This window comes from Castor canadensis, chromosome 14 (assembly GCF_047511655.1).
Source record: "Castor canadensis chromosome 14, mCasCan1.hap1v2, whole genome shotgun sequence".
Lineage (NCBI taxonomy): Eukaryota > Metazoa > Chordata > Mammalia > Rodentia > Castoridae > Castor > Castor canadensis.
In genome coordinates, this window is record NC_133399.1 from 86,593,365 (window position 1) to 86,612,181 (window position 18,817).

An 18,817-nucleotide genomic window follows, 5' to 3' on the forward strand; every position below is an offset into this window, starting at 1 on the left:
TTTTTCTTGAGACTCCCTTCAAATAACTTTCCCAGACCCAAGAGGATATCATGCTTTTAATTTCTCCCATCACAAAATAAAATTGATTTCTCTTTTTCTATATAGTCTTACTCAAGCAAAACAAATATTTTGGTAGATGTAATAAGCACAATAATATTATCAATTATAATAACAACACATACTTTGTCACAGCTTCTTATGTGAGATATTTCATGCTAAATATTTCTCATATATTATCTCATTTGAGCCTGGTTGGAACATATGAAATCAACTTAAGAGTTGTTTAGAGTTTAAAAAGGCAGACAGAGGCCTAAACCAGAGCCTTATCTCAGCCAGCCTAAAAGCCTGTATCTTTAATCAATGTCTTAAGGTCCCTTTTTATTTAGTAAATATGACATTTAGGTTAGGCTTACAGTAAGTATAATATCAGTACTTATTAAGTGAATACATAAACAAATCTTCATCTCTTACATATTAGAATCAAGTGGCAAAATATGGGAAATAAGCATGCAGCTTATTAATGTTAAAGGTGACTGGTGGCATCCCTTGTAGTAAGTTCATCCATGCTTTGAGGCTTAGCAGATCTTTCTCTCCTTTTCTGGCTGCTAAAGCAATGATGTGAAATCATAGGGAAGACTTTGAGAAAGGAGGAACTCCGATCTGGTCCTCACACCATACTGCTCAGGGAATCTCGTTGATTAACGTCTTTCATTTTTCACATTCTGGGAAGGAGAAAGGCAAAAGAGCACATAAGAAATATTGTCTTCTTTCTCTGGTAAAGACAAGTAAAATGTTGACCACACACAGTCAAGTGTGTTTCAAAACCTAATATTGTCTGCATCTCCATATAGAGTATTTTTTTTCCTTTAATCATTTAAATAAGAAGGAAGTATTCATAATATATATGATTGACATCTTACCATGTTTTTATGCATAATTGTTGAGGAAGGTTAAATAATTCTAAATGTGATATAAAATTTAATAATACTATCAAAAGAACAAATAGAATTTAAGGATATTTATGCCAATTCATTCACTAATATAAATAATTTCAGGCTCAATTTTTATTTGTTAATGCTTTTAGAGAAGACTTTGTTTCATCTTACATGTGTAAGATTTAAATGTCTACCAAATCATAGTCAAAAGACACTGTTGGGACAGAAATGAGTTCATCGAACTTTTTCTCTTAACTATTCTTGTTTTGTAGTAGAGGACAACTAAAGTCAGATCTGAGGTGAGATAAAACTGTATTATTAGGAAGCATGTGTTAAATTATATTCTGAGTCTCTGAAGTATAGTGGCTTTTAGCAACTTTTAGGAAAATGGTTGGATTTCAAGTCTCACTGTCTATATCCTACCTCTATTAATATTTATCCATCATTTATCCCAATAATCTGTCAGTGTTAATCATAATATGACTTAACATAGATGCTTTAGCTCAACCAAGAGCTAACTTAACATTGATGCTGTCTTCAATTTTACTGTTTTTCAAAGAAATACTTTTAATATATATCATGACTGTTATTAAATAAACTTGACACTTGACATTTTACCCAAATCAAGGGATGAATTCTAAATATAACTGATCAACAAAGGAATTAATAAGGTTGAATCAGAGATTTAGTTTGAATCAGTGTATTTATTATATGTTATATTGATATTTAAAATATGGCTGATTACTTGGGGTGCCAAATGTAAGCTAGAACACAGTACTGTTTCTATGTAGTATCCTAGAAGTGTGCTTCTGAAATTCAGAAGAAACAAGTATCTATAGAAACTTAGTTTTGGTGGCTAAGGGCTACATTGTAGAGATTTTCCTTATCTACTATCTAACATCCATCCATTAATAAATGCAGCTACATGACCTTTTATCTAGTATCTCTACCATGCTTGAACTAAAAATTCATGCAAATTTATGCTGAAGCCAAGTCTCTTATTCAACTTTATTGAGGCTACATCAACTCTTTTCAATTAATTTTATAAACATTAAAAATGTTTCTGAAATAAATTACAAAGCTTCATTTTCAAAACTAAAACAATACTTGCTAGGTTTCTATTGCAAAAGTAAAATTAACACCTGAGTAGAGTTAGACAGATTTAAATTTCACAAAAAATACCGAAAAGGAGGAGTATAAACACTTACTATTATTAGTATATGCCTATATGATTTGAGAATCTCCATATTTATAAGGTTAATTATGAAATAATTAACTTAAGTATTTATGATACAAAATGGTACCAGTTTAGTTGTGATATAAATTTACTGATAGCATTTTCACTCATTTGGATTTTTTTATAGTAAAATTCCACATTTTGCAGAAACTACTCTAAATGTATTATCTTCCAAACCTTAGGAAAAAAATGGGAGATTTACAGAATAAATATATGAATGAAAAAGGACTAAATGCAGATGGATATTTTTTTCCTTTTTACATCAGAACCTTTGCCAAAATGAGACCTTCAAGCAGGTCTGCTTACATAGCCCACTATATTCACCATTTCTAATTCTATAATATCTAGGAGTTTTATGCTAATTATTTATGTACTGACTCTAAAAACCTTCTAGATTGAGCTTTGCAGAATAAAAGCAAAAATTCTTCTTTTCCAGAAGGTTATATGTTGTCTCTCCCCATTTTTCTCTGTTGCAGTTTATTATGCTGACATACCTTTTCATGTTGGCCTGGCTGGGAGTCACAGCTTTCACCTCACTGCCAGTCTATATGTACTTCAATCTGTGGACCATCTGCCGAAACACCACATTGGTGGAGGGAGCAAATCTCTGCCTGGACCTTCGTCAGTTTGGTAGGTAGATCCTTTACATTTCAGCATAAAATGCCACTTCATTGTTTTAATTAAATAGCTGTCACTAAAATGGGAAAATCATTTGGGAAACACTATTACTACGATCATAGAGGTAAATTTATATGATTACACACTTTTTTTGACACTTCGCTTTAGATTTAAAATGGTAGAGAGGGACTTAAGGGTAAATGGATTTGCTCTCACAGTGTACATGTATACATGCACATTTGAATTGGCTCTTATATATTGCACTTCCTGAAATTAGTAGGTTAAAAATTGTGGTTGCCTACTGTGATTTCTATGCTTTTTTGAAACTCCATTTGATGTCTGTGTCCTATTTTCATTGTCTCATATAAACTGCACAAATTGAGAAGTTTAGTAGGAACACCACCTAGGAGAGATATGCTTCATTCTCTTTTAAAATGAGAAAGAAACCTTAGCATTTAAAACTAGATTAAAAAAAAGAGCAACAGTCACCTGTGTTATATTTTGTGTGTATTTATTATGCTAGGGATGGAACTCAGGGTCTTGTGCTTAGTAAGCAAGATACAAAGTTAAATGAATGAAATGGCATTAAAATGCCAATGGATAAGTTTTTCTTTGCATATCAAAACCTCTGCCAAAATGATATTTTCTAGCAGATTTATTCCCATAAACTATTATATCACCATTTCTCTAATTCCCATGCTATAATTCCAAGCAGTGTTGTAATAATCATTTATAGACCCTATTCTTAGTAGTTCACATTAGATCACTTAATTCTCAAAGCTGTTTATAGTGGGAAATACCGTTAACTTCCTTCATAGATGAAAGAACTGAGGCACAGTAATGCAGATGACTTGTCCAGGGTTTTACAGCTAAGAACTGACAGAGCCAGTATTTAAATAAAGGCAGACCATCTTCAGAGTCTGGATTCTTACTCCTAAGTCAGCTGCCTCTCATATTAAAACCAGTGTGAACTACAAGTGTGGCAAGTTAGAGTCTAATCTCAGTTACCTCCTTTGATATTCCACTTCATCATTTGTGAAAGTATGGAAGCACAGAATTTATAAAAGATATGCAAATCCACATTTGTAAATGGATTTGTTTATTTGCCTGAAGAGATATTAAAAGCTAACCTACTAACATCTGGGGACACTCTAAGTGTTTCCTCTAATGGAACTTCTTCATAGTTCAGTGAAGTTTAAACATTCTACAGAACAGTATTTGATGGCTTTGGGGTTCTATGAATACACACATTATTACAGTGCACTGTATCTATTTTTTAGTCAATGAACTAGGTGGTCCAAATAAGTGACCCACCTGCCATCCTGTTAGCTGAAATCAGAGAACCTCTGTAGTCTGATCCAAGTGAAAATCAGGATAATGTGTTCTGTGCATGAAGTTCTTGGCAAGAGGGAATATGGACAGATCTTTCCACTGGGAGGTTCTACCCTTGGAATCAAGTGCCTGAAAATACAGAAAAGGAAATCTCAGCAACCACCACTGGAGGTCACTGCAGAGAGGCTGCTTGAAAACCTGACTCTGGCCTCACAGTTTTCATCTTTTTATTCTCTTGACCCTAGAAATTAAAATTAGAAAAGATGTGATTGACATATAATATGTAGGACATCTAGTTAAATATGAATTCCAAATAAACAAGAAAAAATATTTTAGTACAAGTATAGACAAAAACATTGCATGGGACACTAGAGTAACTCTTTGCCCCTTGACTGAAATTAAAATTCAACTGAGCCACACAGAGGGTATTTTATTGTTAAAACTGTTCATCCTACTTCCAGAGCCTTAATTTCTCTTGTAAAAGTGTCTTGCATAGTTCAAGGTGGGATGTCTTTCATGTGAAAGTCTGCATTTTCAAGAATAGCTGACAGGTTGCCATGCTTCTAAGGGGAAGCATTTCTCTTCCTATGGTGCGATGAATGAAAATAGGTGATTTTAAGGACTTTATCTTATCAAAACAGACTTTAGACAAGAAAAACAAAGCAAAAGCTTAGGAAAAGACTGAATTTTCTTTGTTTCTCTTTTAAGAGTGGAAAAATAATCCTCCCAAAATGATTAGTAGACCCTCTTTTTAATATTTTCAGCTACTTGTCTCTTCCAAAGTTTTCTGTTAATGATCAATGTATTCAAATTAACATAATTTTACTTAATACAATGAAACCTACATTATGCAGTATATATGATTACAAATGATATTGAGCATATTTTCATAGAATTTTATAAATGGATTTCATTAACCACCAATCCAACTGTCTGGTCTGGAGTTGTTGTGGTGGGAGGGTAAAAAAGAGTAGTGGGAGTGAGTTTGATTAAAGCACAATTACATGCATATAAAGAAATATCACAATGAAACTCCTTTGTCCAATTAATATACACCAATAAAAAAGAGGAAAAAATTAATTGCATCCTGGACATTCAAAAAAGAAAGAAAATCAATGGAGTTGTAACTGAGAAATAATTTCCCAGGGATACCTCTCTGTAGCATGTGATATAAAGACAAGAGTTCTAAATCATAGTGAAATTATTTTCTATGCAACAGTCCTTCAAATAAAATTTTTAGAAAAAAAATTTGTGTTTTGGTTTTAATACTAAGTAAACTATCATTTCATTTAGTTGGGAGAATAATACTCTCTCAAAAAATATTCACATCCTAATTCCTGGAGCCTAAAAATAAGTGAGGCTGCGTGTAATTAAGATTTCAAATGGAGTTAAGGTTACTAGTCAGCTATCAATAGAAAAAGGTTATTATATTTGTTATTATCACCACATCGATAGACACAGCATAATTACAATAGTCTTTAAAAGTCAGGGAGAGAGTCAAAAGAAGTCAGGCAGAAATAAATGGACTACCATAAGCAGATCCAGATAGGTTCAGTGTTGTTGCCTTTGAATATGGATTCATTTGCTAATGAATGTGGGTGGTCTGTAGAAGCTGGAAAAAGAAAGTGATTCTCCTCCTAGACCCTCTAGAAGGAATGCAGCCCTGATGCATCCTTCACTTTAGTCTTCTTTCAGAAATATAATAGAATATATTCATATTGTTTTAAACTATGAATTACTTGTTACATCAGCGGTAGGAATTAAATACAACTTCCAACGCCAAAGTAGATTTTTATTGTTTTTGGAATCTTCTATGCTTATGATACATGATGGCATTTCCACTTCTGTCAAATCCAACAATATGTCATCACTCTAACATTCTTCTGAAATCTTAAGTCCCCTTTGTTTTATAAACTGACACATTCACATGTCCCAAAGGTGAAGATGTGAAGCAGAAGCATGATTTGATACAATTGAAGAATTTGAATGTTGCTTATTGTGTTAGGTATCGCTGTACTTTAAAATGTGACATTAAGTAATTTTAATTACATTTTAGTGCTTTTGTTATGATTTCTGTTACACTCCAGCTATATGTACCAGAAATCAGTGACATAGAATGTATTAGATGTTTATCTTAATAAATTTATGTCATGTAATGTTGCAACCCAGTCCTAGCACATTGCCTAGAGCCAACATTTTAAACAGTGCTTCTTTAAAACCTGAAGACTTGAAAAACCTACTGCAGGATTAGCATGGAGAGAGAGTGATCCAAAATAGATGGGGCTTCTAGACTTTTAGCAAATCTCCCCTCTTATTCAGCACAATCTTCTCTGTTAGAAGAGAACTTAGTTTTGTCTGATTTCCCTAAAGTACTGCTGAACAAGATTTCATATCATTTTTTATATACACTTTAAAAAAATAGTAATGAACACCTATTAAGATTCAATACTACTCAATTATGAAAGAAAAAATCTCCTTACTAAGAGAATAAAGTTTGACCTACACTGAGGTCATAGTTATGGTCATCACGGTTTCTGTAGAGAAGGCAGCCTTGCTTTAGAAATACTGCACTGTTTGTCCAGGATATAACAGATGACAAAGTTAAGAAACTAGAAATAAATAGCACTTTGACTTCAGTCCAGTCCACTCTACTCAAAGGGACATTTTATGTTTTTATAGAACCTAGACACACAGAGTGTTAATAGAAAATCTTTTGAATGTTTACCTACATATTATTGCTGTTAGTGATCTACACTCATTTCTGATAAATAATTCAAGAATTTATTTGGTAAAATCTTGGCCATATTCTTCTTTTGATGCTATTCCTCTGTGCAAGTATTCCTGTTAGGTGTCACTAAAAGGGAATTAATGTTACAGTTGGAAATTAAGGTTGCTAATTAATTGAAAAATAAAGAAATTGTCCTGGATATTATCTAAGTGGTACCAATGTAATCACAGGGGTCCTTAAAGACGGAAGAGAGTGTCAGAAGAGAAGAGTAAGGCAGTTTTAGTTGAACTACTTATGGAAAGATACAATATTACTGACTTTGAAGATAGAGAAAGGAGACCTAAGAGTTAAGGACTATGGGCAGTTGTCTAGAGGTTGGAAAATGATATTCTAGGAATTCTATCATCTTTAAAATTAGTAATGTAAATTATAGATTATTTAAAATGTAAGCATTTATATTTTGTAGCAGGGAATCAATTTCCTGTCATTGGAAGAGATCAGGATGCTATAATTATACACATTTTTTTTCTAACTCTTCTAATTTCATTGATAAGAAGTTTTGGGTTTTTTTTTTTTTTTTTTTTTTTCAGTACTGAGGTTTCACTCTGCCAGCCCTTTTTGTATTGGGGTTTTTCGAGATAGTGTCTTGCAAACTATTTGCCTGGGCTGGCTTCAAACTGCAATCCTCCTGATCTCCACCTCCTGATTAGCTTTAATCCTTTATAGGTGTGAGCCACCAGTGCCTGGCCATTGATAAGAATTTATACCCTGGAAGCGATGCTTCAACTGTCCAGTAACCACCAAAATGTTTTTATTGTCTTAGTAGTAAAAGTAATAGTAACTTTATAGACACATTACTCATAAATTTCTCTGAAGTTCTTCATATTGCAGGCACAACCAATTCTTAGAAAGCTTACTGCTTATGTTTAGCCATCTTGAAAGACATAAGGATGAGTAGAAAAAGCCTGTGACTACAGTTCTAAGGCATCACTATTATCTCACTAACATCCCCTCATAGTGAGTTCTTGCTGTTTCTCTTGTCCAATTCTTTCATGTTACTTGCTTTTGGTCCTAATTGCTTTTAAGAAGCTGCAAATGTCAGTCCATACATTCTAGCTAAAACCTTTTCTATAGCTAGTAAATAATTATATATTTGTTTAGGAAATAATTTAGTAAATTTATTTAGTAAATAATTATATATATTATCTATATTTAGAAAAAATTATGAACCAGCAATTGACATATTTAGTTAGATTAATTTGGACATTTACAGAGATATACACACAAATCAAAGAAATTAGACTTTAATATTTGTATGGCAGCTTATATTACATCTGCCTATGTATATTGCTTCATTTTATTCAGATTCATTCATAAACTTCAATTGACTTGGACTACATGTAGAGATAGATATACTTGTAGCACATGGTATACATAACACAACAACATTACCTGTATGTATGTATATGCAGGGGTTAGGTGAATACACATGTATAGATTGTACCATGAGTCCTGAATAAAAGAGTTGGGACAAAATATTTAAAAGAATAATGGAGGAAAATTTCACTAATTAGTTTCTATTTGAAGGACAGGATGGACTTAGCCATGGAGACATTCGTATGAGACAGATGATCCAGTAAAAAGTTTCCAAAGCAATATCATGCCTGGAAGCTTCAGGATACAAAAGGAAGGCCAATGTGGCTGAAGTAGAATAAGAAAATAGGACAGATTGAGGTGGTACATCAGAGTTCATGTAATGTACAACCATGAGTGTACTACAGAATGTTATAGACTTGAGGCTTTTATTCTCAGGGAACTAGAAAGTCATCACAGGATTCCAGAAGGAGAGCACCATGATCCAACTCATTATAGAAGGGCCACTCTGACTGGTATGTGGAGGAGTAACTATAGTTAGGATAGAACCTGGAGTAGCAATCTGTTGTAGTAATCCAGTTGTGAGACATTGGTGGATTGGATCAGGAGATTAGTGAAAAAGATGGGGAAAAGTGATCTGTTTGGGAGATCTGGAATATAGGCATGGCAGAATTTTTCTGATGGATTAGATGTTGAGTTTGAGAAAAAAGAGAACTCAAGAGGAACTTAGCTTTTCACTGAGCAATCAGAATATTGATTTATCATCAGAGAGATGGAAAAGGCTATGAGAAAGTTTTCTTGGGAATGGTACAAGAAAAGAAGATTAAAATTTCTACTAGCATACATTGATTTTATACAGTTATTTGAAATTCAAATAGAGGCACCAGGTAAGAAACTAAATATATGATTTCTAGAGAGAAGTATGAACTGGTTAGAAAGTCTTAAGAGTTCCTAATAATGTTTAATCTTGTAACCAGAAAGAATCAGTAAGGCAGAAAGATAGCTGAAAACTAAACAGTTTAAGTTAAGAGGTCATACAGGAGATGAAGAACCAGACAAACATACTGAGGAGGAGCCAGGGAAAATAGAATAGAAAGACAGAAACAGAGGATTATAGATCTCAGAAACCGAATGAAGAGAGTATGAAGGAGCAGTGTGTGATCAACTGTCTCCAGTACTGCTGTCAAGAAAATAAGAATTGGTCCTGAGGAGTAGCTGGTGACCTTTATAGAAAACTTTCCTTGGAGCACTGGGGAAAATTCTGAATTGTGAGAGTATAGTTGGAAATGAAAGGAGAGAAAATATAGACAATGAGAATGATCAACACTTTCTAGGAGTTTGCTGCAAATGTGAATTAAGAGCTGGGTAAGGAAATGCATGTATAGCATGTGAATTCCACATGAATGGAATCTGAGATAGATTAATGTGGAGAAAGCCTTGTCCAGGAAATTTTCTCAATAATCTTCATTTTGTTAGACAAATCTCTTGGGGGAGACTTTTCTTCTCTTAGACCCATCTTGGCAGATAGGAAAGGTTGTACAGATGGGTGCCTGCATTATACTGCAAATAGGTTTTTGTTTTACACTGAAATAGATTCCATAAACTGTTGGCAAAGTAAAATTAACAGCAGCAGCTCTATAAGAAAGGAAAAGTTAGTGATATACCCTATATATCATTAAGAATGTATAAATACATATATATATATATATGTACACAAATATAGGACCACAATGCTAAAAGATTAATATTAGGTTTCTTAGAAGGAGTAGCATTTTTCTTTCATTCATATATGTTTCACAGTTCAGTCATTCTCAGAACCAAACCAAAGCCATTGAATAATGAAGTCAATTACTTGTGGTATCCTGTCATTGAACTGCTTGTGTGCTTGTCTAAAAATCACACTATTCCAGGGACTATCATTCATAGATTCCCACCTAGCAAATCTGTACTGCAGTCTAGAAATAAATATATTTGACAATTCCCCAGGTGCTTCTCATGTGGTTGGTTCATGAGCCAACATATGGTTCATGAAGGTAAATATGAATGAAATGGCAGTGTTTAATTTCTGCAACTAGCAGCAATTTTTCAGTATTAGCAGAGGAAAAGCACTCATTTGGGCAATATGTTCTTATAGACTAACAGAAGATTGTACCAGCTGCATAAATTTCGATCCTGACTTCAGTACAGTCTGGGAAAGAGTTACCAATATAATTATGATGCATCTACCAAATGGACCAAACCAATGAACTAGCTACAATTGAACTTGAATGCTCCTGTGGCTAGATTCAATTGAATTCTGACTGAAAATGTTTTAAATTTCTGAGTTAGTTTTGCATCTTGTATTATAATTCTATACACAATTATTATTCACAATGAAACTTAAGGAAGAATGTATCCATTATAACATAACATAACATTAAATGAAACATGCTGAGAAGTTTGTGTAGCCAAAAGTTGTTCTTGAAACGAATTATAATGCTAGCCTGTAATTTTTGACACATTGTAGGGATTGTGACAATTGGAGAGGAAAAGAAAATTTGCACTGTCTCTGAGAATTTCTTGAGGATGTGTGAATCTACTGAGGTGAGTTTTTTTACAGTCTTTAATTTGTCAGAATTTTAGCATTCATTGTTATTAAGAAATATGATACAATTAAATCTATATTGAATTTTCCTTTTTTTTCAGAGATAATTTTATTGGCAATGGTGCTATACTGAAGGATTAGAGAAGAAATATGAAAGAGATAGTCTATACATTTAAATAAAAATCATTATAAATATTTGAGATGTCCTAGAAACTCATTTTATAATGAAAAATTATAGACAGGATAATCTTATGTTGTTGTTACTGAAATCTATCATCAATGACAGCCTCATCTTTATTATGAAATTATATAAAATAATGCAGTTGCAAGAATTTAAATAACTTGAAGAAGATATTATAATATTTTTGATCAAATACATGATTTATCAAAAGTTCACTTTTGTTAACAATGTACAAAGTCTTCTTCATAAGACAGAGTGGAGTCCTGATTTCTATGTATAGCTGACACATTTTGGGTATTTATGGTTTTTGTTGCAGCTGAACATGACTTTCCACTTGTTTATTGTGGCACTTGCTGGAGCTGGGGCAGCAGTTATTGCTATGGTAAGACCTCAACACTCAATATTTGGTTTTGCAATTTAAATGACAAAATATTTTCTTGCATAAATGATAATTTATTTCTCATGTGATATCATATGAAATACATTTATTTTGTTAGTAAAAGAGAGGAAGATAATAAAAGGCAAATAAATAAGTGAAAAACAAGAGTTAACTAAGTAATTACTTTCATTACAATAGAGACAATTTCTGATAAAAAATTTTAAGGATTTAATCATTCAACACTGATAACATCAATTAAAAAGTCATCATTCAGATTTAAAATTTTAGATAACTTAATATAAAACTACTTCTGTTGCATACATGTAAGAGTATGCTATTTTGAGTAACATAATCAATTCCTTAATCTATATTATTCCTTTTCCTGTTTAATGAAGAACAAGAAAATCTATGTTGAGTCACATTTGAAAAAATGTGATTGATTTATGTTTATTAAGATCATTCTGATAGCTTCAAGTTATAATATTTCATAGAAATATTAACAAAAAGTTGTAAAATCCTCTTTCAACTCTTCAGGTTTTTATTGAGCTAAATCCTTATAGTCAGTCAAACAAATTTACTTGGCTCCTTGGAATGCCAAATACCAAGGATGAACAAGAACTCTGATCATCATTAGTAGCTTTTTATGCTCTGTAAGATAAGTAGAATAGAACTCTTGGAGGTTGTCAGTAAACTCTCAACTCTTTTAACCCATAAAATGGATTAAATGATGGTAAAGTATAAAAATGATGATAGTACATTTTCTAATATGTTAGGGAAAGCAATAATTTATTAAAGAAAAGATTATTTTTATCTCTTGCCAAAGGCAAAAAATAGAGATGTGGAAAAAATGTTCATATGAAAGTTAGTTATATCCAACCAGTTATTTAATTACTTTATAAACACTTTTATGAAGTGTTTTTATCTTTTTATCAAAAATTTTTAAGTCTACCGAAGTATGACAATGCTAAGGTGAATCTTTAGTTGTTTTATTAACTTATCATTGTTCAACATTTAAGGTATAGTGACTGTAAACTTCTACATAGGAATTTTGTTTCACAGTGTGAGATGCTGCATAAGCTCATGGTGACTGTTTAATTAGAGTGACTAAAGTATAACAATAAGCAAAATATTTACATACTTAAACTAAAATTAATGCTAACGTCTGCTTTAGAGAAGCATCAACAAGTTCTGGGCAACGTTATATCAGGCATTTATGATCCTACACAGCACAAAGCAAACTGTGAGGTCAGGGAAAGGTGGACATTTGTCCTCATGCCCACATTCCATTGCAGTGGATACATTTTAGTAGCATGTGTATGTACAACTAATACACACTCAAATATATCCGTCAAAGTACATTTTGAGGAACAGCAGTACACGTAAGCATTTATTTGTATTAACTGAATTTATGTGCATGTGAAATTCTAAAAAGAATGCCTTTAGATATGCACTAGGGAGGAATACTTGTCTAAACAAAGTTATTTATATGTTCCTAAAAATGCTTGCTCTGAAAAAAAAAGATTTTAAGATGACAGAAATTAATGTGAAACATTTCCTAAGCAATCTATGCTTTGCATATGCCTAGATGTAATGCAAGCATGAGCTTTATTTTGAACTGGAAAAGTTTAGAAGATTATTTGTTAAAATACTGAGCATTCTTTTGAGGTTATTTCTTCTTTGAACAGAGTCACCATAAAACTCAGTACTAGCTTAAATGATTAACAACAGTATTCTCAACCTTCCCAGCTCTGGTTATAATTTAATCTTAGGAGGCAGGAATAAGATAGCTACTGCTACTGTTCCTAGTACTACAGTGTCAGTGGTACCAGGGTTAGTAACACTCACTAAAGATTTACTCTGTTGAAAGCACTTAAGTGTTTTATGTGCATGAACACATTCTATACTCATAGCAACTGCTGTTAACCTCCAACAAATTTCATTCAGTGCTCACCACATAGCTCCCATCATTAGTTCTGTAACATAGGTGATAAATTAAGATGGCTTCTACTTTATCAAAAAATTTAAAGCATCATCTATAATTTAAAGCAAGGGTCATGAAAATTTGTATTAAAACTAGCAAGTGTTCTGTTATTTCACAGTGATGTTAGGAAGTCCTACATGATGACAAAACTAGTCAGTCTGGCATTACATCACCTAGCGAAGGATAAGTAGCCTGTCAATTTGTTTCCTATATGGCCAGACAACATCTCTGTAAACCCCACTAGGTAGCATCAGCTTCTTTTAGGATTTGACTAATACTACTTAACAATAGTTTAGAGACCTTATTTTCCTACATAGTAAAAGGAAGGTTTTGAGCCTTTAAAATTTTTTATTTATTCAACAAATATTTTGAATAGTTACTAGTTAGTAAATACTCTTCACTGCACTTGTTATTTTTAGTGTAAATTACTTATTTTTCTTAATTGACAGTTCTGTGTATTTACCATTTTGTAAGACTTTTAAATGTTTCCATTGTGAAATGGCTGAATTAAGCTAATTAGAAATCTATTACCTCACTTATTTTTATTGGGAAAAACTTAAAATCTATTAAGTGATTTTCAAGAGTACAATATGCTGTTATTAACTATAACCACCATGTTGTACAGTAGATCTCTGAAACTTATTTCTTCTAACTAAATTTTATATCCCTTGACCATCATCTCCCAAACAATGCCTGACAAACACCATTCTATGAATTTTATGAATTTAACTTTTTAAAATTTCACATCTAAGTTAGACCATACAATATTTGTCTTTCTATGTGTGGCTTATTTCACTTAACATAATGTCATCCAGGTTTACTCATGTTATCACAAGTGACAGTCCTTTTGGGACTGAAAAACATTTTTTATTAATTTTAGAACAAAATGCCATATAAGTTTGTATGGATAAGCTTTATTGGTCCACATATGTGTACAGTGATTAACCTTTCACAATGTAAAGACACAATGTACAGGAATATAACTCACCTCCCCAGCTTTCAAGTGACTTAACGATTCCATTAAACAAAATGTAAAATTTCAAAAGAAATAGAAAATTCTAAAACTAATTTATAATTTATAGTTATGCATCTTTTGATTGAACAAGGATGTCTTGCTACAATATTCAAAATTTAGAATTGACTTTGTATTCTTTTTGTAAACCTGTAATTTTCTATTACCAGTCTGCCTTTCATCTTTCAATGTGCTCTTGACTTAATCAAGATATTTAGTGCTTTTTTTTCTAAATGTTTGGAAAAACATTTGTCCACTCCTTTAAACTCGGAGAAAGTACATAACTGACAATTTAGTTTCTCTTGCATACTCATCCATCAATATCCATCATATAGAAAATTGATTTATTACTCCTGAGGACCAGGAGGGAAGAAAAGAAAGAAAAACAAATAAGTGATCTTATTGCTGAGTCAATTCAAGTCAAATCAAGGGCTTCATTTCTTGAGTAACTTTAACAAATCAGGAGCTTCTTCCTTTTTGAGCATGCTGCTTTTCTGATTGAATAAATAAATATGCAGGCTCTGTATGACACAATAGTTTCAGTCTTGTAGTTTACAATGTGATCTAAAGAGAACTGAAAACTTTATTGCATGGAAGATTAACTTGATAATTATATCAAGGGTATGGATATGTGGTCCTTTTTTATCTTGCTCAGTGAGGCAGTCTCCTATTAATTCAAGCCCAAATGTATAAAGCGTACATGAGAATAATTCTGATTATGGATTGTAAAACATAGACACATGAACATAAAGTATTTAGTCTTATGGTTAGGTAAATGAGGGCAGGATGGACAGTAAACATCACATAAAGATTAGAATTGGCCCTTGATTACTTCAGAATTTAAAAAGAACAAGAAATATCGATGATGGATTCAGTAATACATTTTATCTATATTATTCTTGTTACCACAAAAAATTTTGTTTCCTTTTTTAAATGTTAGCATTTCTATATAAATACATAATTTAAATATTTCTTTCCTGATAGCAAGGCATAATGATGACAGTGAACAGACTTCTTCTGGTATAAAATATGTTTTTCTCTGCCTAGGTTCACTACCTTATGGTTCTGTCTGCCAACTGGGCCTATGTGAAAGATGCCTGCCGGATGCAGAAGTATGAGGACATCAAGTCAAAGGAGGAGCAAGAGCTTCATGACATTCACTCGACTCGCTCCAAGGAGCGGCTCAATGCCTACACATAAATAAATGCTTCTGTTCTTTACCACTTGAATGCATTGGTGTTTAACTAAGGACCATCCAACCATCCAACTTTTGAAAAACAAAATCAAAGTGCTTCTCATCAATGATATGTAGGGTGACTTATGAGTCACCTGAATACAATTCCTTGTTGTTTAGCGCTTAATTCCTAATTTGTTAAATTGCTATAAACAAGTCTCTTCTACAAGCTCCTATCCAGTCTTTTTTTTTAATTTCTCAAACTAATTTAATAGTTCTACAAGATCAAAGATATTAACATTGTCAAATGCAAAGATTTCTTTGATTTTTAACCACTTCTCGTGTGTTATACATAACACTTTTTGCATTATTTCTTATGTTTTGAAAAGAAAATAGCTTTTTATACTTTTTAGTTTTGATTTCGGTAACTAGTTTAACTACAGGTAACCTTCAAAGGGACCATTGTACATTATAATAAACAATAGAGAGAGATTACATCACGATGATTCTTCTTGAAATATGGAAATCTTGTCTGGAGATCAGTGGCCACTGTACTATAGGCCCTGGTTAATGTTTTCATCAATCTAAGGTGCAATTTCTAAATTTATAAGGGTAGGTTTAAAAAAAAGTGCTTCTTATCTTTGTTAACATTGTATTTTTTTCATGATGTACTTAAAAGGTGTTTCTCTAATTACTCATATTTATGTTGTGAGCATGTAGAAACAGTGATGCTAATGCATGGCTAGCTGCCTTTTTAAGATTGTCACACCAGGCTTACCTTTTAAAGTTTAGCGTAGAGACAATTTTAATGAAAATAACTACCGTGGACTATTGGAGAATGATCTTTTTGTCATTTACTCAGTGGCTGGATTGGAACTTTTAATATGCTAATGTAGAAAATTGCCTTTATGAAGGTGATATATTAAAAATAAGCACACTAACTCCTCAAAACTTGTTTTACCTACTTTAAAAGTTTTAACGGATTGCACCTCTGTAAACTACTCCTAAAATGTGTATGATATATTTGAAAAGGCTTCCATTAATATAATAGCTTTGCTTGCAACCTTCCAATCTACATTGGTTTACCTGTAGTGTTTTCTAAAATGTGGTCAGAGGCCACTATATAGAATGTATTGTTTAGAAGTGTAGTGATACATTTGTGTTTTTATTTCAAGTAAAGTCATTTTAACCAAATGTTCATTCATATTCATTTATAAGTACCTGTATCAGAGGAATTTTAAAGAAAAAGCAATCAGTATTATTGGACCAAATTTGGTGTTTGTTTTAACCTTGACTCTCTTCTTTTATTTCTAATGCTACAAGAATGCTGTAAAGTGTCTTTTAAAATGATGTAAACTGACAAGATGTTTTTGTCAGTGTATAAAACTAGATAGTACTGTGCACTGATCTGACCATTGTGAAACTCTTCCTCAGTGTAAGTGCATTTCTAATAAAATTTATTGAGTGAACCAATCTTTGTACAGCTATTAGTCATGCATCATCAGTAATTTTACAAGTTCTTGTAGTAGCTAGGGGTATAACTAGGGTTATCTGTGGCATGATTACGCATTCTGTAGTACTAATTAATTTGAGATTCCTTTTGCTTTTTTTACACACTTAGATTATCTTGCTGGTTCAACATTTTTCTGATATATGCAGTATTAAATATATTCAGCAAAAGTATTAATGGGCTTTCTTTAAATTCTATATTATAGTGTTTTGGTTCTGTGTCTTTACAGTTTGTGATGATTTTTAAAACTGTCTTTAAATTTATGTAACGATGTTGACACTTTTGGCTTTTATTTCTGGTATTAGAGTTTGTATTTTCTCAGAGTGCTTTGTAGCAGGCATTACAAGTAATCTGTTTTGTACATAAATGTGCCAACAGCTTGATGGTGGCGTTTTTGAAATGTAGAACAAAGTGCTTGCAAAATGTAATAAATACACTTGTGTACTTTGTGTACTTATCATTAGTTTCTGCAGTGTTTTTGTTCTGTTTTGTTAATTCTTCTTTCTTATGTGTGTGCATTCTTTTCAAATGTAATAGATGACATCTCTCCTAAGATTCATACGTCAGTTGAGGGGCTCTAACATTTCAAACTTCAATGGGAATTCTGCACATGGACATTTTGCTGTAGGAGTGTTGGGATTTAGGAGAGAGCAAAAGAGTAAACATTTTGGGGAAAATTTTGTTTTGAAAATAACTTTTCAAATTTCACTTGTTTTCCTGCCTGATTTTTATTATTTTATGTTTCCTTTAGTGTGTCACAAACTCACAGAAAAAAAAAAAAAACACTAATGCAATTCAGAAAGAAAATGATTTCTTGACTCCCTTCAAAATATCAAGGTGAGAATAACAAGATGAAAGAAAGTATTTTTTAGGTTTTTTGTTTGTTTTGTATTTCATTTCTTCTGGCCATACTAGTTATAAGTATAAATGCTAATTTATAAGGCCTAAGAAATTATATCTTACTAGTCTTTACCTATGTATAACTGTAAATTACAATATGAAATTTTCATGAACTTTCATTAAAAATATCATCAATAATTGAAATTATACCTGGACAAATATCTTAATGTTTTAAGTCACTTTTAAGACAATAAGAGAATTACTCCCTGTCTAAATCTTACTAAATTATAATTCTTATTCTTTCCAGTGTTTATTAATTTTTAATAACAACAAAATAAGTAATTATATACAAAAGAATATCAACACAAGTCAAAATTTCATAATATAGTAATTTTCCCTACTCCATGGAGGATATCTTCTAAGACTCCCAGTGGAGGCCAGTGTAACCCTGAACTATAGATAATACTGGGCCCTATACACTCTACAGTTTTACTATGTATGCATACCTCTGATGTTTAATTCATAAATTAGGCACCATAAACGATTAGCAACAATAACTACTAATAAAATAGAATAATTATAACAGTATACTATGTAAGTTATATAAATGTCATCTCTCTTTCTCTCTCTCCCTTGTCAGCTGCCCTGAATTAGGCAGCACATATGCTGTGACAGTGGACAAAGGATGGTTCGCATCCCAAGAGGGGTGATGGGGTTTGGCAAGTGATCATCACATTACTCAGAACAACAATTTAAACTTTATGAATCGATTAGTTTCTACAACTATTTTTGTCTCTTGAGGGCCATCTGGATGTGAATATGGCTCCTCAGGATTAATACAACTCTGTGAGTCAACCTCTCTGAACCATTATTAAAAGGTAATCTAAGGAATACATCACAACATGAAATAGAGGTGTTTTTCTGTGTGTCAC

General features: G+C 32.2%; 1 protein-coding gene across 3 annotated transcripts in view; it reads left to right on the top strand.

Moving 5' to 3' along the window:
• Gpm6a (glycoprotein M6A) overlaps positions 1–17,502 on the top strand; it is a 304,616-nt gene extending 287,114 nt beyond the window's left edge. For all 3 annotated transcript variants that reach the window (XM_074054947.1, XM_020187206.2, XM_074054946.1), the window contains exons 4-7: positions 2,649–2,802; positions 10,731–10,807; positions 11,306–11,371; positions 15,409–17,502. In XM_074054947.1, the coding sequence (XP_073911048.1) occupies positions 2,649–2,802; positions 10,731–10,807; positions 11,306–11,371; positions 15,409–15,561 (450 nt within the window). In that variant the 3' untranslated portion in view covers positions 15,562–17,502. The remainder of the gene's footprint in view (positions 1–2,648; positions 2,803–10,730; positions 10,808–11,305; positions 11,372–15,408) is intronic.
• Positions 17,503–18,817: the final 1,315 nt, after the last annotated feature.